Source organism: Xiphophorus maculatus, chromosome 3 (genome assembly GCF_002775205.1).
Source record: "Xiphophorus maculatus strain JP 163 A chromosome 3, X_maculatus-5.0-male, whole genome shotgun sequence".
Taxonomy (NCBI): domain Eukaryota; kingdom Metazoa; phylum Chordata; class Actinopteri; order Cyprinodontiformes; family Poeciliidae; genus Xiphophorus; species Xiphophorus maculatus.
This window is the reverse complement of record NC_036445.1, coordinates 30498262-30523393: the sequence shown is the minus strand read 5'-3', so window position 1 is coordinate 30523393 and position 25132 is coordinate 30498262. Positions and strand designations below refer to the sequence as shown.

At 38.6% G+C, this 25132-nt stretch overlaps 2 protein-coding genes across 3 annotated transcripts in view; one reads left to right on the top strand and one right to left on the bottom strand.

Annotated features, from left to right (window-relative positions):
- Positions 1–18066, bottom strand: part of taf2 (TATA-box binding protein associated factor 2) — a 30985-nt gene extending 12919 nt beyond the window's left edge. The window contains exons 1-17 of the mRNA XM_014474386.2: positions 17676–18066; positions 17469–17523; positions 16549–16709; positions 15655–15773; positions 15416–15557; positions 14460–14691; positions 12475–12659; positions 12278–12391; positions 6778–6877; positions 6087–6172; positions 4938–5073; positions 4711–4865; positions 4355–4469; positions 4063–4172; positions 3544–3609; positions 3329–3455; positions 1971–2096 (exon numbers count right to left, since the gene is read on the bottom strand). Of these exons, the coding sequence (XP_014329872.1) occupies positions 1971–2096; positions 3329–3455; positions 3544–3609; positions 4063–4172; positions 4355–4469; positions 4711–4865; positions 4938–5073; positions 6087–6172; positions 6778–6877; positions 12278–12391; positions 12475–12659; positions 14460–14691; positions 15416–15557; positions 15655–15773; positions 16549–16709; positions 17469–17523; positions 17676–17725 (2079 nt within the window). The 5' untranslated portion in view covers positions 17726–18066. The remainder of the gene's footprint in view (positions 1–1970; positions 2097–3328; positions 3456–3543; positions 3610–4062; positions 4173–4354; positions 4470–4710; positions 4866–4937; positions 5074–6086; positions 6173–6777; positions 6878–12277; positions 12392–12474; positions 12660–14459; positions 14692–15415; positions 15558–15654; positions 15774–16548; positions 16710–17468; positions 17524–17675) is intronic.
- Positions 18067–19306: 1240 nt separating this feature from the next.
- On the top strand, positions 19307–23273 carry LOC102237057 (THAP domain-containing protein 6-like). 2 transcript variants are annotated; one of them, XR_002752496.1, is made up of 6 exons: positions 19307–19424; positions 21225–21449; positions 21604–21717; positions 21857–22067; positions 22503–22656; positions 22787–23273. XR_002752496.1 is itself a non-coding variant. In XM_005813687.2 (6 exons), the coding sequence occupies exons 1-6, from the start codon at positions 19345–19347 to the stop codon at positions 22797–22799; spliced, it is 765 nt and encodes a 254-aa protein (XP_005813744.2). In that variant the 5' UTR covers positions 19307–19344; the 3' UTR covers positions 22800–23273. The 2 variants fall into 2 exon arrangements, 1 of the variants encoding a protein (XP_005813744.2); XM_005813687.2 differs by having other exon boundaries at positions 21257–21449.
- The last annotated feature ends 1859 nt before the right edge of the window (positions 23274–25132 follow it).

Genomic DNA, 25132 nt, shown 5'->3' with positions numbered 1-25132 from the left:
GCGTTTGGCTAATTGCTTATTCATCTCCACATTTTCTGATTGTTACTCACAACTCAACGTGATCCAGGCCCATCAGAGAGCAGCCAAGTTCATGACAGTGCATCAGACTTCACTTTGTGGTGAGCCTGGGTCAACGTTAGGAGTGCAAACATGTTTATGTACATGACAGAGTGTGTTGAGCTCGCTGGTCGAGCCAGTGTGTGTGTCATAAGAGCATTACGACGCAGTCTGTCGGGGTTTCGTGAGACGTCCATTTGAACCTCCACACAGTTAGTTTATTGTGCTGTGAAAATATTGGTTCAGGTGGAACCTGTAGGATGGAAATCCAAGCCGAAATCCAGAGAAAGGAGAATTTCCTGCAGCCACATGATGGGATTATTCAGAGCAGCAAGAGATAAACTGATGGGTGGCCCTTCTGGGTTTTCACAATATTACTGGAACCAAACATTCACTTTAAGAGGTGGCCTTTACAGAGACATTTAAAAGTGAAAATGTGTAAAAAGTGTGTGTGTGAGTCCAGTCAGTCTCTGAAGCTACAAACTGAACCTCTTTGTTCTCGTTTTTCAGCTTTCTCTCATTTCTGAATCCACCATGAGTCAGCCAGGCTCACCACACAGTGAAGTATGGCACATGTTAATTCTCTAATGAACCTGGCAGAACCTCTGATTGGCTTGGATCACTTTCAGTTGAGAAGAAAAATGTGGAGAGGAATAAATGATTAGCCAAAAGGCGGCATATTAAAAAAAAAAACACAGAAAGATGCATGTTGCAAATGGCAAAGAAATTCATCCGTGATCAGGAATATATCTGAACACACAGGAAAACACTAGTGTTAGTCTTCATTGGTAGGCCTGCACCGATTCCAATTTTTCCATGTACCAATATCTTTTTGTCTGAGAAGTTGCTAAACAGAGCAATAAAATTATGTGCCGTCATGAAGTGGTGGGTGGCGCTGCCAGTCAGCCTCTCTCATGGCAGAGCAAATGGGACAGAGGCCGATGTTCAGACCTTTCTAACAGTTGATCAGATCAGCATGAAGTAGGGCTGGGTGACAAATCCATTTGAACAAATTATCAACTTGTCTGGTTTTGAAAATTTAATTCAAGGGAAATCTGGATCTTTTCCAGCAGTACACTCCTGGGGTCTTCATACTTGATGATGTCACTCTGACATTCTGATGATGTCAGTCCCACCAAGGTCCGCCATCTTGTTTTGACGAGTGTGTTCCACAGCTCACAGAAGGGATGATTGAAATAAAGCCCCTTTTTGAAAATATTTTCTGTCATTTGCCATTACTTTTTAAGAAAAAAAGCAAAAAAAAAAAAAGATTAAAATTGAATTTGGTACAATTCATTTTTTGTAAAGCCATAGCACCCAGCCCTAGTTTCACATGTAAGGAAATTGGGACAGATTTATCAGTGCGCGTCGAGCATCAACCCCGTTACACACCACAACGCTTTCAAATGGACCAACTTTCTCCTGTCCCATTTGGACAAAACCCTGAGTTCATAGAATCAACATTAAAAAAATACTTGATTACATTAAAAATGTATTAATTGATGGAAGCTTTTCTTAAAAGAAAAAAAAAGAGGAACATCAATTGATTGATTAGTTAGAATGATTTGTTTCAGATTTTAAATTTAAATTTATGTTCCTTTATCTCTCGCTTTCTTTTAGAATTTTAGAGCATGGTGCATCATCCTGTAAAGGTTACTCACCTGTCTCACCCAGGTTGGTGAAAAAGAAGTGCGCTCATCTCAGTGAACTGCTGTGATAACTAGAACTGATGTGACCAGGGTAAGCAGAGCTTGCTGCTTAAACAAACCTGCTGTTTATCTGGGATCCATTCTCTATCTAGGAAGGCTTTACTGTGAGCAATTCCACATGAAAATAGCAGCTCCAGCTGGTGCCTCTACAAAACAACAATCTTCCAGGTTTCCTGATCGTGAAGAGAGTGAAGAGAGACCAACCTTAGCTAAGCAGAAGCAGGCCTGCATGCGGACTTTGTAGAAACATTGCTCTTGCTCCAGGATGTCAGTCAGAGCCAATCTGGAGGCGGGAGTTGGGAATTTTTCCAGTGCTGTGATGGCTTCCTCCTGCAAAACAAAGAAGATGAGGTAGCCATCTAAATGAAAGCTTGTCATTTAAGGAACAAAGACGAGAGCATATTGGCAGACTGTTTGTATGTTTGACAGCATTCTGCAGGGAACAGAATCATTTGAATCATTCAGTATCATCCTGTAATTAGGTAGTTACCAGCAGAAAATCTGAATTATGTTTAATACAGTGTGAGTGTTGCTATGGGAACCTATGTGGATGTAATTAGCCTCTGGAGCACCATGCACTTGGTTGGATATGTGGAGAATCCCAACTGCTGATCACCATCAACAGAAACTTTTCTTCCTCTGGAGGAAGACATGCTTCTGCAGGACATGTCTATCATAAGTGACACATCATCAGCTTTTTTTACTGGACAGATTCCTAGCAGGATTAACCAGAAATTCATTTCTCTGTCCCTTGAAATTTGAGATTACTTCACGGAATAACAGCTCAATTATAAGCAGAGAAAAAAACTTTTAAAAAGTTTGTAAAATGGAGCCTAAGAAATACACTTTGTAACAGGCCTGTTGCAATAAGCAATAGATCTATTAACCAGATGAGAAATTCAAACAAACTCAATAATTTCAAATTTGATGATTTATTGTTTTTCTCTTTTGTCTCTTTCTACCAAACACTGGATGTTTGGTGTTCTGGTCTCAACTAGACTTTTATGAAGGACAATTTAGTTTTCAGAGACTACATAATAAATTTTCTTTTGCTATTTTTGTTGGTTTACATATTTATTTTTCTATGTTTATTGATCCTCAAGAATGTGTTCTTGCATTATTACGCTATTATCTACTACTTAGAAATGGTCTCAAAACAACATTATTCCCTTTTATCGCAATAACTTCCGGAACAATTTATTATTGTAATCGTGGCAGGTCTACTTTCTAGTGAGGAATACTTTATCACATGTATCACATCAGACACATGATTTCAACACTATTACTCCACCCTCTGAAGAAGGTTTGTCTTGTTAAAAGGGTGAAACCCAGGGTGACATTCAAAAAGCTATCTGAGGCCTTCAGGCAGAAGCCTGCAGCCGTGTCCTAAATTTACAGAAGACTTTATGTTTCTCCAACTTTACAAGTATGAAAATTTATTCTAAAAACCTCCTGTGAACAAAATCGGCGTTCACCGTTTTGAAGAACTTATTTGTCCAAGCAAACGTCCAGAGACAGACGCCTGTTGCTAGGAGACGGACCCTGACCAATTCCCAGCCTACCTGTGCTACCACATCCCTCTCGTAGCGCAGCTGATACTGCCACATGAAGTCGGCCTGCTCAAACTCCACTTTCCTCAGGATGGACATGTCTGGATCTATCCGGATCCACAGCAGTGGAGAGTCGGCGCTGCGGAGGAGTCCATGGAGAGGTGAAAATACACAACCAGGCCAATGCTTCTTACAGGAAATTCTTTTAAAAGAGTTGAAGCTCTTACTCCATTGCCGACAGATCCATGTCAACTTCCTCTCCATTCATCAGAGGAATCTTCTTCTTCTTGTTTCTGGAAATGTCACCAAAAAAAGCTTTACACCAGCAAAAAGCAACACGTTTCCCAAAAAGAAATAGAAATCTACATTTTTGCCACAAAACAAGAAACAAAAAACATTACAATTTGTCCACATTTGGCAGGATTATAAATAACTTATTTGCCTTTAAGCTAATGCTGCTCCTTACTGATTTAAATGCTGAAACAGCAAAAAAGTGATGACAGTAGCCACGTTTCCATTACTAATGTGTGCAAATCTTTGTTGATATTCTGCTAAACAAAATTTTGAAATCACAGTGTTAAGACATTCAGTTAAAATCATAAATTAATAAGTTTGCTCACAAGATAAATGTGATGTTTCCATTCCATTAAGCAAATTTATTTTCATAATTCTGATTTAATTTTGTCATTTTGTAATTCTGATTCTGATTTTTGTAAATCTGATTTGTGCATTTTAGTGTAGCTCACCGTCTGCTCTTTGAATGGCAGGGGATGTCATGTTTCAGACTGTTCTCCTCTATCTGCAGTGTGTGGTTGAATGAGCCGTCCAGCTCCTGGACCGTCACCTTGATGGGTCCCTGCAGACAAACACACAACACCTGATATCTGAGCCTGATTCAGGCTTCAGTCTCTTTAAAGAAACCAAGTCAATTTCACTGATGTAAACCTATAGAAGAAGCCACCAGGTCACTGTTAATGTGAGCATAACGGTGTGTAGAACATGTGTGTGTTCTGCAGGCTGAGCGGTTGTGTTGCTCACCACGTATTTCTGAGTTCCAGAGGACGTGTAGTCCTGGCGGATCTCCAGCTCCAGCACATTCCTCTTCCTGTTGAAAGCAAAGCTGCCAAAGAATTTCACAACCCCGCTCTGATCTCTGCACATGAAGAGTTAAGGGGCTTGACGTGTGCACAGACACTAACTCCAAAAATCTGAGAAACTTTTTCTAACATGGAAAAAAAAAACAACACTTGGTTGTAATTTGAGAGGTGATGGAACAAGAGCATGTTTGCTTTGCATTTAACAAAGAAGCTTTGTTTTTCAGCAGCAACATATCTTGATAATTGCCTTTGTTGTGACAAACGGATGAGGTTGAATCCCAGCATGAGGAAGGATACACCCACTGCTTGATCAGAGGCCCGATATCTTTGCCAGAGACGTTGGAGATGGATTTGAGGAAGGCGTGCGTCGACAGAAGCATCTGGCTCCACATGTGGCTCTGGTATTTCTGAGACGAAGCTGTGCTGGCCAGGCTCAGGAGTTTGTTAAACACCTACAGGAGAACAACTCCGGCTTAAAAGGGGAAAGTACAAGCCTGGAGTGTGATGTGATGGCAGTGTCATACCTGTAACATAAACTCCATGCTGATTCTGTTTTCAATCAGCCTCATAACCAGGTGAGCCTTACACTGGAACATCTTGAAGTACTCCCAGGACAGGGTGTGGGGGTGCTTGATGGAGAAGTGAAGGTGGGGAGTGGGGCTGAAAACGGAGAAGCTGGGTCAGCTAGGATGCAACAGGTGGCTTCCTCCAGGTACTGGGTTCGTTTTCTGAACATCACAATGATTTACAGAGTAAAGCCTTATTCACACAGATTAGTTTTACCAAGGGTTCACTAAGGATGTGTGATATAGCACAAAATTCATATCCCAATATCTATTGTGATGGGTGGTGGTAGTGACACATAACTTGATATGTTTTTAGTATAAAACCTACAAAAAACATACTAATTGAGTATGTGCTGTCATTCCATTAAAGAATTGAATGAACATTGTGATTAATCATCAACATGGTTAAGTTGGTAAGCTTGGAATGTAAAACTGCATGTTGTCCTAGAAATGTTAAAGAAAATATTTCATTGTCTCAAACCAAACATCTCAGTTTTCCAGGTTTTTATATTCAGGACAGTTTAAAATAAGTAATTTTGTTTTACACGTAAATTAGACATTTTAACAATAATTTAGGAATGGTAAATTCCTAAATTAAGAAAACATTTATCGCTGCATTTTTTAACCCATCAGTTGAACCCCTGCAAGCTCTTTTTACGCTGTGCACAGTCCGGGGGAGGGACTGTGCACAGTGGGGAGGCGTCACACTGACCCTGCGTGCGCTTTGATGTGGCCTTTCTTTGTGTGGTTTTCAGGAGAAAGTCTAAATAAAAGTCTTTTTTTTCCTAAATACTAAATATTCCATTCAGTTGGAGCTGGAATGCAAATATTTAGACCATAACCACTTTGCAACATGTCAGATTAGTTCTGTATTAGCCTGGTTTCACAGTTTTAATCACATTGTGGACTCTACTGTTACGGTGGGCAGAGATCTGCATCCTCAGACCATAGCTGCACTCTGGCCGCCCTGAATCACGAAGCATGATCTCTATAAACAATCAGACTTTCAGATCCCCATATTGAAAATTTATAAATTAAACACAAAATATCCTAGGTGGAAACGTTCAGCAACAGCTGAAACACGCTTTAAACAAATTAAGTCCCTACTTGTCCTTTTCTTTGCCTCCACTGAAGGTGGGGTGCAACAGAACACCCCCCATCTTCAATTCATACTCCACAATCCGGTCCAGCTCCTGACAAACACAGAAAAGAACATTTTGAAAAACATGTTTATCACAATTACATTTTTGTCAAAGATCTACGTTATTTAAATTCCTTCAAGTCCGATAGAAAGAGCTGAATTTAACAAGGGCTTAATATTTGTTTAGAATATGTCAAGGGACTGTTTGCTATGATTTCCACATGCAATCTACAGCAAAAGCTAAAGTGGTCCTGAAAGTTCAAAAGTCCAACATTGTCCATTGTTTATTTTTTCCACTCTGAAATGCAATAAAACTTCAGACTCTGCAGGCCTCTGTTAACTTTTTAAGAAAAAAAAATACTGAATATGTTTCTTCTCTTTGAGCTGATTATGGCAGCAGAACTTTGGTTGAACTTAATGCAGCCTTTTCTAACCAAACGGCTCATCTGGTTTAAAGATGAGACAAAAACACATAAGTTTAGCCAAGAAAAACGGTCTGAAATTATTTCCTTACATTCATACAGAAAACAAGTGGGTTATTGGAGCTCCAACTGGTTATAAGCTTTTACATCAGAGGGAGATTTTATTTATTTTTTCCCTACGATTCTGTGGCTCTTAATACAATTCAGTAGGAACAGTTGAAAGCAAAGCAGCTACCTCTTTAATCCAGTGCCGGTATTCATTGACTCCAAAGGTCTTCTTCAGGTACAGACCATAAATGTAGCCAGAGATGCCCTTCAACACCCACTCATCAGCCCTGCAGGAGAACATCGGTTATAAGAGACAAAACATGCCTTTCCAAAGTGTCACAGGCCTTCTGTCTAACAGCTGAATGTGTTCAATGTGTGTTTCAATCAAACTATCTGGGAAATTGTAACAGATATGCACTAATGAATGGAGTTTCTCTGAATGACGCTGGTTTTTAGAAGTAGGTACAGATCATCCTGAACTTGTTAAAAAAATGGTATATACTTGTTTTTCTGGAGTAAAGTCTGGATAGTTACATTCTGCTTTGCTTTGTATTTAATATTACAGTCTTCTCTCAGACCAGCGTTCAGGAAGCAACAGTCCAATTAATACAAATGTAGTCTGTCTTGTTTGTAGTCTGTGATTGAAGATTTTTTAGGCTACTGTGCCTCAACAGAATCAGGATTTTAAAGAGGGTGATTGTAGTGTTTTAATTCCCTTATGTAAAGAATAATAAGCCTTTTAGAATTTTTTTGTGTAGAATAATAAGCAAAAGTGCAGCGATTGCTAATGCCTGGCCCTTTTCCAAGGCAACATATGTGTACAGTTACACAGCAGTAGTCTGTGTTTTTGACAGTTCAAAAAAGTCAAAACTTATCTGCCTTGATGGAATGGCGAAAAGACGGTTAAAAGTGACCAAAATTACATTTATATTCAAATTGGGACCGTTTTCATTTAAACTTTTAATCATTTTTGCTTTTTAATGACAAAAGCATTGGAATGCACTCAGAAAGTAATCACTGTGCTTCAGTTTATCCATATTTTCTTTCTGAATTATGGTCAGTTACATTAAAAAAGCCACCAAAGCCTTTGACATGAAGTTCAAACTTTTTGTCAGGCATAATAAGAAATGAAGGGAGAAGTAGTTCTTGAAGTTGAGAATTGAGTTCAGAATGTGTAACTATGAATGTCAATGTGAACAATGAACATGAAGAACTAGGGCTGAAACGATTAATCGACTTAATTGTGATTAATCCATTATAGAAATAATCGTCAACTAATACAGTAATCAATTAATCATTAACTGGAGTATACAGACTCCACAAAATGGAATATGCTGAAAAAAATACCCCAACATATTCAGAACAGTAACCAAGTCAAAACTATACAAAATACATGTTTTGCACTAATATATGTTTTGCAATAAAAATACCGTTATCAGTAAATAGGTTTTAGCCAAAACTCCTCAAGTGGCCTAGTTTTAGCTTCACCAGGTTGTTAATGCTATGTTATTCCATTTTAGGCTACAAATGTTTATCTTCTTATTTCAATAAGAAAATTGAATTATTTATTTTTCATATTTGAATGTAGTGCCAATATTGTACAAAACGATTTTAAGTAACTAAATGAAAAATATGTAGACTGTGTCATTTTTAAAAAATCTGATTAATCATCAGAATAATTAATAACTATAATAATTTGTAGTTACTTGTAGCTCTAATTTCAATCTGGATGAATTGAATTATGCAACTTATTCCTCCTAAGGACCAACAGGCAGAACATTGATCCTAAATCATCATATGACCACACAGGCTGACGTGCCTGGAACACATTTGCTCATTTTTTGGAAGTGAATCAGCTCCTTTATGACTTAATAGCCACCAAGTGACCTCACATTGATAATCCAGCACTGACTATGAGGTAATGTGCTTTAATGCGATGATGTGAAGTCAAGTTTCCAAAACACTCCGTTTGTCATTTCCATCTCCTTTCAGCCCACACAGCTTAGCTTCCTCATCCCAGGCAACTCAGAATCAATGAAGGCCACACTTGAGCTGCCTCATCATTTCTGTAAGATGGTTTTGCCCTTTGGGTATTTTTGTGGCAGTCTTTGACACAACACACACTGCTCACATAATTTTATCATCATGGATTTATTAGCCTGTTAAAAGGAGGCACAATAGGTTGATTCAACCTTGGTGGTTTCACCGCTTCATGCTGTGCTAAACCTTGGCTGCCTTTTGTTACCAGAGCTGATTTTATCTACACATTTACTATTAGTAAATACAAAAAAAGAGATTTATCCTCCTTGGATGAGGGTATAACTACTGGGTCATGTTTTCATTATTTTCAGCTTCACAGAATCAGATTTTCAGCCTTAGATTTGGGGGAAAATATCTGAGAAATAAATAATTTTTTCTAAAGTTTCTCATTAGGAGGTCATTATTACTGGAAAACTAACTCTGCTGCAGACACACAAAGCACAAACAAAATAGTTTTCTAAGAGGATAATAGTCAACAGTTCCACAGTTGTGCTCAAAACAACAACGCTATTGTCAATTCTAATTCTAGCCGGTTAATTTCTGGTTCAGTTCTAGCCAAGATAGATGTCTCTCTATTGGTGGTGTGTTCCCCACTATGTGGGCGAGAATATGGGCCGGAACGTGGGCGGGCTGTAAGTATGTAGGAGCTGTGGTCGACGCCATGATGATGTCATTTTGGCTGTTCCCTTGGGCAGTCAGTTTCTGCTAAATCTCTCGGTTTATCCGTTCATTGCGGATCGCCCCATCCAGTTGATGCAACGCTGTATGACCTTTTCTGCAAGTGTTGCCTTTACTCATCCAGTGATGTGATTCCACTGGCCAATCAACAAATGCAGTCTGCTGTAGGGGTGAACCTATAGCAGTTTTCTGGTTGATTGCCGATTACCAATCTGTAAAAACCCTGATCTGCCGATTCAAATTCTGGCAAATACCTTTTTTTTTTTGTCTGAAATGTCACTAAAAATAGCAAAGTTGTCAAAGATTGGGTGACTATTGTTAACTGTAAATGTGCAGACATGACCTGGTGGACTAGGCTAACAGTCAAATCTCTCTCAGGAGATATTAGAACAGGACAGTGGTTGATTTTTCAACATTTGTTGAGGCAGTGGCTAAGATCGATGGCTAAGATCGGCTTCACATTTAAACATAGACCAATTACCAATCTCCCAAAATTAAGAAAATTGGCTGGCCGATAAATCGGTGCACCACTAGTCAGCTGCCAATCGAATCACTTGCGCACAATACCCAGCTTGGCCCAGCTTGTTCCTAAGGTAATTCCTAAAACGCGGAGGAACCGCACAGGATCGGCAAATGGAGACGAATCTGGCCAGGGCTGACAGGGAAAGAACCAGTTAAAGGCACATCTGTGCAGAAGGGGCTACAGTGTACTGAACCACATCGAACCATGCCGTACTGCTCAGTGGAAATAAGGCAAAAGATCTGTGGTTTATTGCAAACTTCCTCTGAGATAGAAGTGATAATAATTCAGTTTCAGACTGTAAGCATTATAAATGTGTCATTAGAGGTATCTTCATATAGCCATTTGTAATCCAGGTCAAAGTTTATTTTTTCCCTCTTCCTTTCCAGTGGAAGGAATCAACACAGTTTTTTAAAATCAACTCTACCTACACATTTTCAAACAACTGGAAGTTGCAGTCTGTGGCTTTTAAACCATAAAAACCAGGAAACAACCTGTGAATAATTGCCTTATTAGTCTCATTTCACTATTTACAACTGCATTCAAGTCTCCACTGGTGCAGTGGCAAGAGATCAGTGGTGCAAGACTTCAGGAGGATCCACAGTTCTCAGAAATATTAGTTCAGTAATCAGCAAAAACACATCTATAGACATATTTCAGTTTTTACAGTTAGTGTTGAATGGTTTTCTTTATACTGATGCTGCAATATATTGAATGTTATTTTTTTCCTCACCTTTGGACAGCGAGAAATAAGAATTTATAGTTTTCCCAATGAATTTGGGTATGAACATAAACTTTCATTTTTTTCTCCCAGTTTCAAAAACCCTGCTATTGTTCTGATCATCCATACATTCCATGGTTACAGCCTGCCAGGACTCTTTACGTACATCAGTATGTGCTTCAGAATCTCGTGAATATGCTGACGTACTGTTCAAGGAACTGCTGAATCATTCACAATGATGGATCATTTTTCTCTCAGGAACCCCAAACAAACAAAAATCAACACCTTCATTTTTTTGAGTAGACTGTTTACAAACCAGCTGTCCTCTATGAAGCTAAGTGAAAATTGTATGTCTCTAAGAGGAATATAGAGGCACAACAGAGTCAGAAACAGCATGAGAGCAGCACATGTGTGTGTGTCAGCGAGGATCAAGCAGCTTGTGTTCTTGGACACACAGAAGCGTGTGGAGACCTTCAAGCTAACAAAGATCCCCTCCATTTGTCAGTTAACACAGATGGGTGTGGTAAAGAGCAGTTTTGCTTTTCTTTGCGTCTGACAGGATAATGAGTCTGGCCTGTTTTCAGTTAAGGGCCCCAGTGAGCCCCTGCTTTGAGAAATTGCTAACAGCAGTGGCACGCTCTGTTAAAAATTATGACAACAGCCTGCTGAACATTAAACACCACATAGAGGGAAGGCCCCACCACATGTGATGTTTGCTTCAAGGCCAGACAAAATGAGGAATGAAGAGAAAAGGAGAAAATGAATGAGGAGGCACAGACAGCACTCCTACAATATGTGGAAATATATGGAGTAATAGTCTATTTGTTAGGGTGTTTTCACACCTGATAGTCCGGTAGACTCTGTTCAATTGGGGAGCAAAGTGGCAGTATTTGTTCCATTTTCAGTTGCTGGTGTTCCCTTTCACACTGCATTGTGTCAAACCAACCAAACCTTTCAGCAACCTGTTCCCCTCCCCGCCTGTGGGGGCGCTGCACCGAGAACAATTGAAGGAAACAACACAACTTCCTTCTTCAAGAAATGTAAACAAAACTTTAGTGGCATCAGATTTTTTTTTGAAATTTTCTCTTCTTTTTGGCAAAAAACCATGAGCCATTTCTCTCACTACTGCTTGACTCATGAGTTTGTATTGGTTCTATTTACCCAGAATGCCCTCAGCTGCAGTCTGCTTTATGCTTTTGGAGTGGTCAGAAGTGTCAGCCCCTGTTATAAGGCATCCTTTCCCCATAACTTTAGGTGTGCTCAGTGTCTGTGAATAAAACAGCTTCTCATAGCAATCAATCTGGTACATAGAGGGGACAGATTATGATTTCTCATACTGACAAAAAGAACCCATAAAACTTTGAGTATTGTTGCAAATCTCTTAACAGCAGCCATTAAATGCATTGAGGGCTAAATAGTAGCAGAGTTGAAAAAGAAGGTCAGCCTCTGCTGAGGATTGTTTACATGTTACTGCAAGACTCCTCCAAGAAATGTTGACAGTTCTTATCCATTATGCATACATGCGGTGTACAAGGTTTATCTCAGAGTCCAACTACATCATGCTTTAAACCTCCAGAGACTCTGGAGCAACTACCCTAAGATGACCACACTGGAGAGGCAGTATGGTGCTGAGTCATGGTGGTGGACTTGGTGGGAAAAGAGGTGAAATACAAACACTTGTTTAGTCTGAGATTCTGTCCTCGCATAACGAAACAAGTTACGCCTCACCAGGACATTCTGGAGATAAAACAGCCGAAGAACTGCTGGGCCAAGGCCTGGGCCAGACATCGTCGGGTCTGAGGGGTCTGGTCTATAATCATAGGGCTGTGGAGCAGGTTGGTGCTGAAACACAAAGCAAACTGCATGAATAACAACCTACAACACATGGAACAATCTGCAGACGAGACCTCTGTTTCCATGCAAACCTAAAAATGCTCATCGATGCATAGGATGACACTTGAACGTAGGCCTCGTCCACAAACACGGTCTTAAAACAGGAGTAAGGGTAGCGGCACGTCAGGATCTCCTCGTAGAACTCAAAAATCTCGTGCAGGTAGGACATGGAGTGTTTGAGCAGAGGGAGCAGCTGCGGCAGGCAGAAATGGGTCACCTGCAGAGGACAGGAGCATGACAGAGGGCTTGGTACTGGAACCCGGACAGTTGTGTCTCAGATACTTCAACTTCAATCTGACAACTGGTGTTTAGAGACATCTAGTGGTCATGAGGAGAAGTTACAGAAAGGCTCATTCAAAACTAGATTAATCTAGAGATTAATTTCACATATTTATAAGAAAAAACTTGAATATTCCCTAATCCTAATCCATTTGCAAGAAGAAAATTATACAATTTTAGAGATTATAAATTCAGATATTTTAAATAAAATGTTCCAGAGGTCCAGTAACGTTCAAGTGGTAAATTTAAGAGATGTGCATTTGAGTTTAAGTGTCAGTGGTAGACCTGAGTTCTGTTCATTATCAGACATCTCCTGGGACCAGACTCACCAGGAATGCCTCGAACCAGATCCAGAATACACACCTGAAATAGTGAGGAGGAAGCTGACATATGGCTGCAGTCAGACTGGACCCGGACGTTTTATACCTCTATTACAAGATCTATGTCTGACACTCTGGAAAATATCCACAAGTGCATTCCTCACATTTCCATCTCAATCTTAGAAAACGTCTGCTACTTTCTGTCACAAATGTCTGACTTTATAATCTTAGATAACCTCTGAGTTTTTCTCATGAAATTAAATGGTTTTTCTCCCTTGCAAATGTCTGACTTTACAATGTCAGACAATATTCTAGTTTTAACATTGGAAATTTATGCTGGCAATAAGGAAATTTTAAATTTTTACTTCTTGTCCACAGAAAATATCAGCATTTTTCCTTGTAGATGTGTAAAATTAACCTAAAAATGTCAGTTTCTCTGACAAAAAATTACTCCTTTTAAGATTTGTGTCTTTTATCTACAATGGTCCTAATTCTTTAATATAAAGACATCTATGAATAGACAGGAAAAAATGAAAGGCTGCTTAGTATCAGAACCACTTATTTACCTTTACATGGTTATGAGTTTTACTGGACAATATGGATCTGAAATTAACTTGAATTACTGTAAAAAAAAAAATTAACTTTGCTTTTTCCAGATAAAACAAGGTACGGGAAGATTGAAATGTAGGTTAAAAAAAGTAAATGGTCATCAATATCTTTAGTCAACATATACAGTACAGACCAAAAGTTTGGACACACATTTTAATTCAATGATTTTCCTTTATTTTCATGACTATTGACATTGTAGATTCACACTGAAGGCATCAAAACTATAAATAACACATGTGGAAATATGCACTAAACAAAAAAGTGTAAAACAACTGAAAATACCCCTTATATTCTAGTTTCTTCAAAGTAGCAACCTTTTGCTGTGATTACTGCTTTGCACACACTCTGCATTTTCTTGATGAGCTTCAAGAGGTCGTCACCTGAAATGGTTTTCACTTCATAGGTCAACCTGTCCTGTCAGGTTAATAAGTGGGATTTATTGCCTTATAAATAGTCATGAAAATAAAGAAAACCCATTTTAATTAGAAGGTGTGTCCAAACTTTTGGCTATGACTGTATATATTTTTTAAATATGTTGACTATTTACAGCTGATTTAGAGGTGACTTAACTAGATAAAACCTGATCAAGTTTTTAATTCTCAGAAGGTTCTTCAGGTTCGGAGACAACAACCAGGGAGTTGCGAAGTCCCTGAAGTTCCTGGGTTTAACAAGATTTTCCAGAGATGGGCAGCCCAATGATGAGCAATAGAAAAAGAAGAAAAGCGTTTTTTTTCCCCTATTCTATTAATTTGAGAACTAAATGTCTGGACATCTTTCAGTGACATCCAGACAGATCACAGAGTACGCACCTCGTGCATGTAGGGGTCCACAAGGATTTCAAAGGGCCCCACAGCCAGGGAGATGTTCGGAGCCGCAGTGGGGATGGGGAGGATGTAGTGGAATGTCTTCTTCCTCATGTCATGGGTGTAGATGGTCTCCACCAGGTCCCCACAGGACACTGCCACCATGGACGCATCTACAGTGAACTCCAGCTTCCATGTACACAGCTCTGAGTAGGAGTCCACACAGGGGAACCAGAACCTGGAGAGAGAAAAGATTCAGAAGGGGCCACAAAGATGGAAGAATTCCCAGGTTTTGTTTCTATAATCAATCTATTAAAGGGGAAGTATTATGTATTTTCCAAACAAATAGTGCCATTTTACTGTACAATCAAGTGACCATGCTACCTTCAGTTGTTATAAAAATGCTATATGTCACATATGATTTAAAGAAATTTTGCTTCATAATTTAATCCCTTGACATTGGGATACCGTCTCTCCAAAAACTCCTGCTCTTTCTAAAACGTCACCTTCATGTAGTCATTATGGCTCCTCTATTAACCCATTAACAACAATTTTACCCACAATCTACTGAAAAGTAACTCATATAATGAGCTCAGCAGATGAGTAGTTCCACCATGTGTTTGCTAATTGCTGCTGGCTAGTCTGAAGGAGCCGAGTAAGGGAATCACTGGGGAGCTGCTCTTTGAGGTGGAATCTTTGAAACCGCAGTTCTGAGGAGGAGTAGCACCTCGAAGGCAGGGCTAGCTCCACCCAGGCGTTTTGCACAACTGAATGGTTGCCACGGGAGATTAAAAAATTTCTCAAACATGCATGAAAAAAGAAATCAAAGCAACACTCCAGGAATGTTTTTGATGAGTGAATAACATTATAACATGATGTGAAGCTCAAAAAAGTCAATTTTACATATAACTGGTTAAACTGAAGTGACTTCAGATAATCCGGATGTTGCACTAATGTCCAACCTTGTGGAGTTCTGGTATCCAAAGGAGAACACGTGGGCCCCCCTCTCTGCCATGCTGCCTTCCACATCAGGAACAACAAAGTGGAGACCCCCTTTGGGCTGGTCCAATGAAAACTCAATATAAACCTTTAACACCTTCAGCTCTGGACCCAAACACAAACATGTGATACGAGTCATTATCAAAACAATCTCAGTCATTTTTTCTGACAAGGTGATGAGAATGTGAAGACATCATCTCACCATCTCCTTGTTTCCAGAGCTCAGAGGGAACTTTGATCACCAGTTCTCCATTCCCAGCGTCGGGGTCCACAGCACTTACAGCCGCTGTGTAGGCACTGGAGAAATAGTTCAGGTTCCGTCTGTTCAGGAAAAATATTATTATCTAGCAGTTGCACTTTAATTCAGAAAGCTGTCCAAACATTTCCAGCTCAGATAAGCTGCTGGACAAGAGCAGGAAGGAATGTGTCAGTAGAACACAAACTGTCTTTAACAACTTCATACAGATGGTAGCAGAGGCTTAAACCCACCTATGGTCAAAATTATAAATATAGTTTTGGAAAATTGGGAATTAAACTGTGTTTTTCCCTGCAACAAACTCCCACATTACCACAGCTCCTCCACTGTGCTTAACTTCAGAAGCCCACATTTATGTTACAACTCTGTCCCTGAGATACATTATTCTGAGCAGGAACTACAATTTTACATATTACACCGTGTTCCAAATTATTATGCAAATTGGATTTAGGTGTCATAAAAATAAAATGTTTTGTTGTGCTATTAAATTTATAGATAGTATTCTGTGTCAGGGCTCTTTGAATCACTATAATTAATTTCAGAGAGCTGGGTTGATTAGTTTGTCTGGTGAGCTCAAATAAAGGAAATCTACTTAAGAAGGATGTTCCACATTATCAAGGAGGCCACAGGTTTCAAGCAATACTTTATGTTTTCAGACTAGGAATAGCTTACATAGCAAGCCAAAATGATCAAGACAGGAAGAAATCAAAATTACAAAACAATAAAATGGCTAAAAGTTGAAACAATAGCATCCAATCACACAGAACTCATCAACTCCACAAACTAAAGCGTAAACTAGTTTGTTGGTTCCCTTTCTGTGACAGCTCTGGTTCTACTTACTGCTTGGACTCGTTGTGGCACACCTCAAGGGTGGGGTCGTTGTAAATGAAAGGGGCTTCTAGATCGTTGACTCTGACCCTGTAGATTCTGCACTGTTTACTATTCAACTTGATCCTGTTCAGGTTGACCACTGTGGGAAAAATGGTCAGCTCCACATAACCCTGCGGCACAGTGAGGAGGCAGAGGTCAGTCACTGCTATCACTAGAAAAATACAAATGATTTGAGGTTCATTTATCTGGTTAAAAACAAATACTTAAAGGGTATTAAAAGAAATGATTACTGAAGCTTAGAAAATTGTTTTTGCTGCTCCGTCTACATTTCAAACTGAAAATAGGAATTAATATTTGCTATTTTAATATGTAACTAGTAATTTTCCTTTGCATAATGTAATTATCATGTGTCAGATCAGAAATGTTATAGTTATTTTAAAGTTTATCAAAACCTTTGTTGAATGAATTCTGTTGTGGCTTTTGCATTTTCTTGACCCTCCTAGGCGACCATAGGGATTTTTTTTTTAAGCATAACATCCATTGTAACCTTTTGTTGTTGTGTTGTGGCCTTTTGTTTTTGTGTTGTGCGTTAGGTTAAAGTGGAAGTTATGCCAGCTAATGTGTCATAACTCTCATGTTAGCATGAATCCTCTTCTGGCTTTTGCTGTTGTGTTGAAGTTTTGCATTTTGTTGAACCTTGTAAGCCACTGTAAGTATGAATTTTTCGATAATATTCCTTCACAGGGAAGGTTTTAATTAATTAACCTGAAAAACTAGACTGTAAGAAAGCAAATGGACAGAAGTATGAGGGGAAAATCATATGGATGGATAAAAAGATTAATAGATAATGGATAAAACGAATGCTGCCCCTTTTCTGGTCTTCTTTAAGACCTGGAATGTAAAAATCCCCCACTAAGAATAGTACTCACAATGACAGACTTCCTTTGGAAATTGATGTTGTTGATGCACACCACCTGATGGGTCGTAAAAGCAATAACCAAATAATATTAACACGTAAGTAATGTGACAAACACTAGTAAATATTAGCAACATGCAACACGGTGACTATTCTGAACACAACTGGAAATCAATTTTCTTTCATTCTGATTTCTTGCAACGTAGAACAGAATACTTATAATTTAAAAGGTCGTGGACTTTCGAATCCTTTATCCTTCTTCTTGTTCATCTTTGATTAGAGCTTGAATAAGTCATGCATCCGTAATGGTGCTCTTCACTTAGAGCTGCTGAAGATCATCAGAGAAAACTCATCACACAGCGGACAGATCTGCAGCTGCAAGCCGCTGTGCTGTGGGCTCCCCAAGAGCTGTGTTCACCCGGAGACCGTCGTAAGAACTCCGCGGAAGTATTTCCACATAAAATAATAAAGAGAAGCGATTAGTTCCGAAGAGGGGTTGAACGACATGGAACCGTTACTTCATTTATACAGAAAGGAGACTCTGTAACATCAAAATAGACGCTCACAGAACTGTAGCTGCAGCGCTTTGGTGTTCCGCCATTTTGTTTGTAACCTTTGACCTGCCGCGTAAAAACAAACTAAACAAAAAAGGAAAAATAAATAAATTTATAAAACTTACACTTATAAGAACGACCAAATTTGAATCATAAGTATTAAATTGTTATTATTACTCAGATTAACTTGAATAAAAACAGGAACACCTTAACTACTCCATGTGGGCGGAGCCTGGTTGAGAAAATAGTCGTATTTCCTGCATCCCATTGGCTGTTGGAAGGCAGGAAATACCATAGACATGAATACGTAGACGCCTCATGGAGCGGGTCAGCCCATTGCTGCGATACGTCACAGCGTCCGCCATATTGGATGTGGCCTATAAGCCAGTAAGCTAATACAAGTAAATTGACCGAACTTCAAAGTGCCGTTCTACAAAGTATTTTAAGTTAATACCTGTCATTGACACATTTTCTCACACACACATACACACATATTTGGTAATCAAATAAATGACTAAAGACATAGTTTCTAACTTTTGATGTGATTATTTAATTGGTTTGGGGGATTTCTGAATAAAGAGCACAGTGTTTTATTTGATAGAAATTATTCTGATAATTTTTATATTGACGTTGATGAACAGACTCACACTTTTACAATGTTTTATTAAAGAACATATTTACATGATTCCATAATTTATAGTACATTTAACGTTTCAAGACAATCTTTTTTCTTGTATTTATTTTTATACATATATTATTGAGAAATGTCTTGACAATGACTTTGATAAATCAATCATTGTCAAACATTAAACTACATATTTTTCTTACTTTTTTCTGGAAAAAAATATTTATTACAGTATGTTGTCAACTCTGCTATTGACACCAAAGAGTGAAAATAATTCTAAGAGAGTAGATTATTTTTGTTTCATTACATTACATGTATTAATTCTTCAATCTGAATCTAATACTTCAGATTGAGATATTTAAAAATACACAAAAAGTGAAAGAATAAAACACATTTATTTATTATACTGGGAACACTGGCCACAGCCAGGGCTTCAGACTGCTGGTCACACTGGGAGAACTCCAATCACTTCTTTCATCCTTACTGTAATGCCAATGAATCCAGTTTGCACTGTAAAACGGTTGAAACAAGTCCACACGGCACATGATTTAGGGAGCTCCGATCGCTCTACTGCCACACACAAGATGGCGGTGACGTAACCCAGGACTCAGCGCTCAATGCGGCGTATACGTATTCATTTCTATGGGAAATACGGCCGCCATCTTGGAGCGGTCGTCCTACCTACTTGGCTAAATCATAAACATCACAAGATGCCTCAGCACTGTGCGGCTAATCTTTGCTCAAATCGACGGACTGTTGACGTTAGGACTCGGGGGATAACTTTTCACAAGTAAGATAAACGTGGAAGAATGCGTCGATTGAAAACCGTACACATAAAATAAATTCTGAGTGCCTTATAAATTTTCTGCTATTACTGGTACAATCGCATTTAAGTGTATCGAATACACTGTTGCTTTTTACAATGAGGTGAAATGTTCTGATGGGAAAGTTTGGTTAAAAAACAACAGCAAAACACTTAAAATCAGTGAGGTATGTGAATGTAGATTCATTGCATCAGCTACACAATGAAACTTACATTGTACTACATAATGCATGTATGTACTTATAAATCTCTTACGGATTTCCTCTCTGTGTTCAGTGTCTTATATTCGTTTTGTTTGATGCGTACACCTCTTTTCAGCGCTGATATATTGTAAAGAGTATAATTTCAAGTTTTGAAAAAAAAAGTTAACCAAATATTTCACACGAGTAAGTCCACAAGCGACCTGGTAGATATATTGAAAGCATAGAGAGCTGCATCTCGTGCATTTGTGTTGAGTTTTTTGCTATAATAGCGCTGGTCACTTTTGATTGTTCTTGCGTGGGACGTTCAATGCGCGCATGGAGTTTAATACACGCTAGGAAAAGGAAATTAAAATGGTGCTTTTCTCGGCTTTTGTCATGAATTTGACATTATACCATCAAACGTTTACACAGGTGTGTCACAGATGATTCATATTTAATTCTTTCACCTTATTAACATTAAGCACAAGTGGGCAGAGTACCCAAAAATTGCACTCAATTAAAAGTATCATTAATTCAACATATTTTTATTCAAGTAAAAGTAAAAAGTAGTCATCCAAGAAACTACTCAAATAAGAGTAAAAATGTATTTGGTAAACAAGTCTTCTCAAGTACTGAGTAGTGTTGAGAATAAATAATTCTGTGTTTTCCTTCTATCTTTGTTAGCTAGTTGCTAAGCTAAAGCTAAAAGAAATGTCATATTAGGAAACACCCTCAAGGAGAAGATTATATTATACTAGGAGCTAAGGAACGAACTCTTTGGGGCGTAACTAGAGGCTAACAAAGGAGATCACAACCCCTTCTGGGGGGCCATTTTGACTTGCTACCTCGTAAAGGTGGCATGTGAAATGGACCAGCTATATTGTGGTATTAATAAATGGAATTCATTAATTCAACTCACTGACTCTTCTGTAACCTCATACATCAAGAACTCCTCATGGAGAACGGTTAATTCTCCACAGTAGTTCATCAAATTATCAATCATTTAATATTTAAACGTCAACAGATGGACCAAAATATAAAGTTAAGGGGAAATTTTGGTATTTTAAGGACCAAAATGACAGTAATTCAATATAAAATATGTGAAACTTTTAACAAAAACTGTGGGTGTATGTCTGAGTCTTAGTCTGGTGAATTTTTAGTTAAAACATGTTTGTTTTTCATTCAGTGGGTAGAGAATCCAGAAATTCTACTCAATAAGGGTAGTGATAGTGAAATTACTCAAGTAAAAGTAAAAAACACAACTTAGTGAAAAACTCCTACAATATATATTTTTTAAAGTTACTCAAGTAAATGTAATTGAATCAAAATCACTACTACCCAGCTGACAGTAAGATGCCAATATCTCATGCCCACCATTCATACAACAGAACATCTGACTGAACAGTTTTCAAACAAGCTTATTCACATTTTCATTAGTTTTGATTCATTATTAACAGAAATGCATCAAAATAGGAGTTTAATTGAAGTAAAGTTATAAGAAATTGAAAATAAAAAGTAGTAAAACAGGGAGAACATTATAATGAAAAAATAAGACTAATCTACTTTGAACAATGTTTTCGTGTAGGCACTTGCAAATATCCCGTTTTCGTTTTGAAGGTTTCCCAAAGACAAAAATGTGAGGAAGAAGTGGGAAGCGACTTTGCAGAGAGAGGGATTCACTGCAAGTGATTCATCAGTGCTGTGCAGTGAGCATTTTAAACAGGATGATTTTGACAGAACCGGTCAGATTGTCCGACTGAGAGATGGTGCTATTCCATCAATCTTCAGCTTCCCTGCTGACCTCCAAAGAGTAGGTGTATCGTCTTAAGTCTCTTAGCATTCACAAATGTACAGATTGTATAATCACACACAGGACAGGGTGAGATACTCATTCCTCCATTTGTTTATGTGTACAGATAGCTATATACTGTAAAGTTCATAATCATTATGCTTCTTCACTTTAGCCAGAAAAGTGCAGGACGACAGTAACCTCCATAAAAGTTGAACCTAGCCTGTCTGTGGCCTCTCAGGATGCCACAGAAACTTGTACCTCACAGCCGCAACCTCAGTCTATTGATGTGAGTATTTATATTTTAAACATGATACTATTATGGTCATGGTCACATTACACTCTCAAAGCACTCATATTAAACACACTCACAATTGAAGGCAGTCAATTAGATCACATAGTGTGATCTTCATCTCTCTGTCTTTTAGGATCATGGCTACGCCTTGCCAGCTTCTCTTTCCGCTGTTGCGGCTAAACTGAAGGAAGCCTTGGCAAGAGTGGAAAGTCTAGAGCGGGAAAAGAAAAACGCCATGGCCAGAGAAAAGAGGGCAAAGACCACAGTTCAGTCTCTATTGGTGGATTTGAGTGACAAGAAACTAATAAATAAGAAGCTCAGAGAGAGGCTTGAACTATACTCAGGTAAGATGAAATTAGCTCTTTGAAATTCATATTAAAGACCCATTCAGTAAATTATTCAAAAGTCCATCTATTTCAGGAACTTTAACACTAAGTGAAACACTTTATATAGATTAACTAAACATAGATTTAAAATCCTTCATTGCTGTTAATTATGATTTCCTGCTTACAGTTAATGCACACAAGATTCATTAACATCAGACATTACATCAGACCAATAAAAAAAAACATTTTTAATACAGAGATGTAGCCTTAATGAAAAGTTTGTCTTATACCTGCTTTCGGGTTGTCGTCTATTTTCAAAAGGTACTTTTTATCTGACAAATGAGCCTCATTGGAACACATATTCTAATTTATTTAATATAACTACTGTTTTTTTAACATCCTCAGCTATTTATCTGAAGGAGAGGTTTTTCATTTTTGCTCTTAACATTTCAGATCTTCAGCTGGACTTCTTGGAAAAGCAGGGCCATGAGTACACAAAGGAGCACAGAGAGTTTGCCCTCACACTCCATCTGCACAGTCCAAAGGCATACAAGTACCTCCGGGACACTGGAAAATTGCCCCTCCCACATCCACATACATTACAAAGGTAGCCTTAATGTTGACCAGTTTATTTATTGTTTTAATTACAATAAATTTTGAAAATATACTCAATAAATATCTTTGTATGTTATGTCTTATAAGTAATTCCTGTATGTTGTGCCCGTTTTGTAATCTAGATGGCTGGAGTAACAATCCATCTGCATGCCAGTTCCAGGACGTCTGATGGTTCGATGTGGTGGCTCACCTAGTGGGACAGGCAATGTGGCTGCCCAACATGATGACGTGTACCTGTCACCTTTAGATGTCCTCTGCTTGAATTGCTGAAGAGTAACAATCTCCATTTCAGCTGTTGTGTGCGACCATGGCTATCTTCCAACTAAGTTTGGTGATCTGGTGGAAAATGCTCTGGTCTATACAGCAGGATTCGTAGCAGATTCTATGAAAACTGCTGTGTCGCGTGAGCTGGTCAGAAATGTTACGTCATCATCATTTGATGAGAACTACCACCTCCTAACCCTGAACATGGTTGCCCTTGTGATTCCATCACAGGGCACTGTGAAGCTGCTGAGAGCTGAGATACTGGAGCTTCAACACAGCAACCTCCAAAGGTGTCAACCATTGCACACATTGTTCGCAAAGACACTGGAGAAGATTAGACATAATTTGACACTCAGGGTTTCCCCCAGTGTATCGTAAGCCTGGCAGGCCAGCAGGCTTTACTTCTGTGCGTTTAGTCTCAACATGCTGACTCTGTGTCTGCGCTGATAAAGTCTGAATTCCTGCTTAGCTGGTGCGTTAGTGAGCTGGTGGTTCTGTTCGTGGAGGAGCTTTCACGCTCGCCTCATTGTCACACAGCACACGGGTTGGTTTTTATTTTATTTGTTTGCAGTGACACACCAAACTGCACATAATGAAATGTTTTATCTACAGTCAGCTAAGATTAATGCGCGCATCCGCGCTGAGAGCAGAAAAACCCGTCCCATAAAGTTTGGGCAAGCAAAACTGTCTTTGTGGCGCTTATTTAAAAACCTTAATAGCCACGAAATGGAACAGCTACTAAAACCACATAAATTGTCAGCTTAACATTCTTTAACACAAAGATGTATTAATGCATCTTTAACACTGCCAGTAGTATTAAAGATCACCGGGCATAGAGGGGAAACCCTGACAATCATCATTCTTTCTGACTTGTTGTCATTGGTTATGTCTTTGTTTTTTTAAGATAAAGATGCACCACATTGTCAAAGTCACTTCTCTTGATTTACAGAAAGGTAGTACAAGAAAAAATGTCACTTGAAAACGCTTTAGTTTAGTCTGTTACCACAAGAAAGTCCTGTTGCTTGGCGTCAACCAAATGAACAAAATGCCTTGTTTTTGTGAGCTGTTTTTAAAATATTTGTAAATATTTTTGGTTTAACAGTACATTCTTTATTAAACCATGTTAAAGATATTAAGAGTGATTACTATGTGTATATGTATAGTCGCCTTCTGTTCATAATACTGGGATGAAGTATTTTTAACAGACTGTCATAAAGTGCAGTTAGCAGTGGTGAGGAACCTGAGAACCCAGGTTGGAATGAAGAAGTGATGATTTTAATGAAGATGATCCAAAAAACACAATAATCCAGGCAGCACAGATGAGCGGGAGCAGACAGCAGACAAGAACGTAATAGACAGCATGTAAGACGACAAGGTACCGACAAAGAACAAGGAACACAGGTGGCATTAAATACACAGAGGGTAATCAGGGAACGAGACACAGCTGGGAACAATCAAGGGGTAGACAGGACAACAGGAAACTCACACAAAAACCTAACTGAACACAGAAAAAACCAAAACCTTACACTATCATTGTAATAAAGGACTTATCACTTCTGTGATTGGTTTTTATATCTTTATTTTTCAATATTATTTTTCATGTCAATATTAACACAATGAGGCTTGCCGTTAAGTGGCTCCATGACACGTTGAATTTCACTCGTGGATTTGATTAAGAACTGGTTTTGTTTTTGTGTTCTTTATCATTTCTGTACAATAAACCCACTGATTTATAGATCGATAGACAGATTTACAGTATATGCAAAATATCACCCATGTTTCTGTCCTACAATATGTATGACATTAAGAGGAGTACTGGCACTTATTTTGTCCCCCCGACTCAAAGCACAATTTTTCTCAAGTAGTTCAAAGTTTATTCCATTCTGGAACCAAGTCAACACAGCACCTCCTCTCCTCTGTCATGTGCCTCCTGAGACAGAAAACAACAATTGTGTATCGGTGTATAAATGTGTATGCATTTGTGAGTGCGAATGGGTGAATGTGACTCTAATGTAAAATGCTATCAGTGGTCAATATGATGGAAAAGTTCGGTCCATTTGTCATTTCCCATGATTTCACATTGCCCTTTGAGAAACGCTGTTCCTTTGAGGTTTAGTTCAGGGGGCCGTCTGTTGTGCAACTTGTTATGTGTGTGTGGAAGCACAGTAATTAGGAGTTTCACATGATGTTTTGTCCTTCCGAGC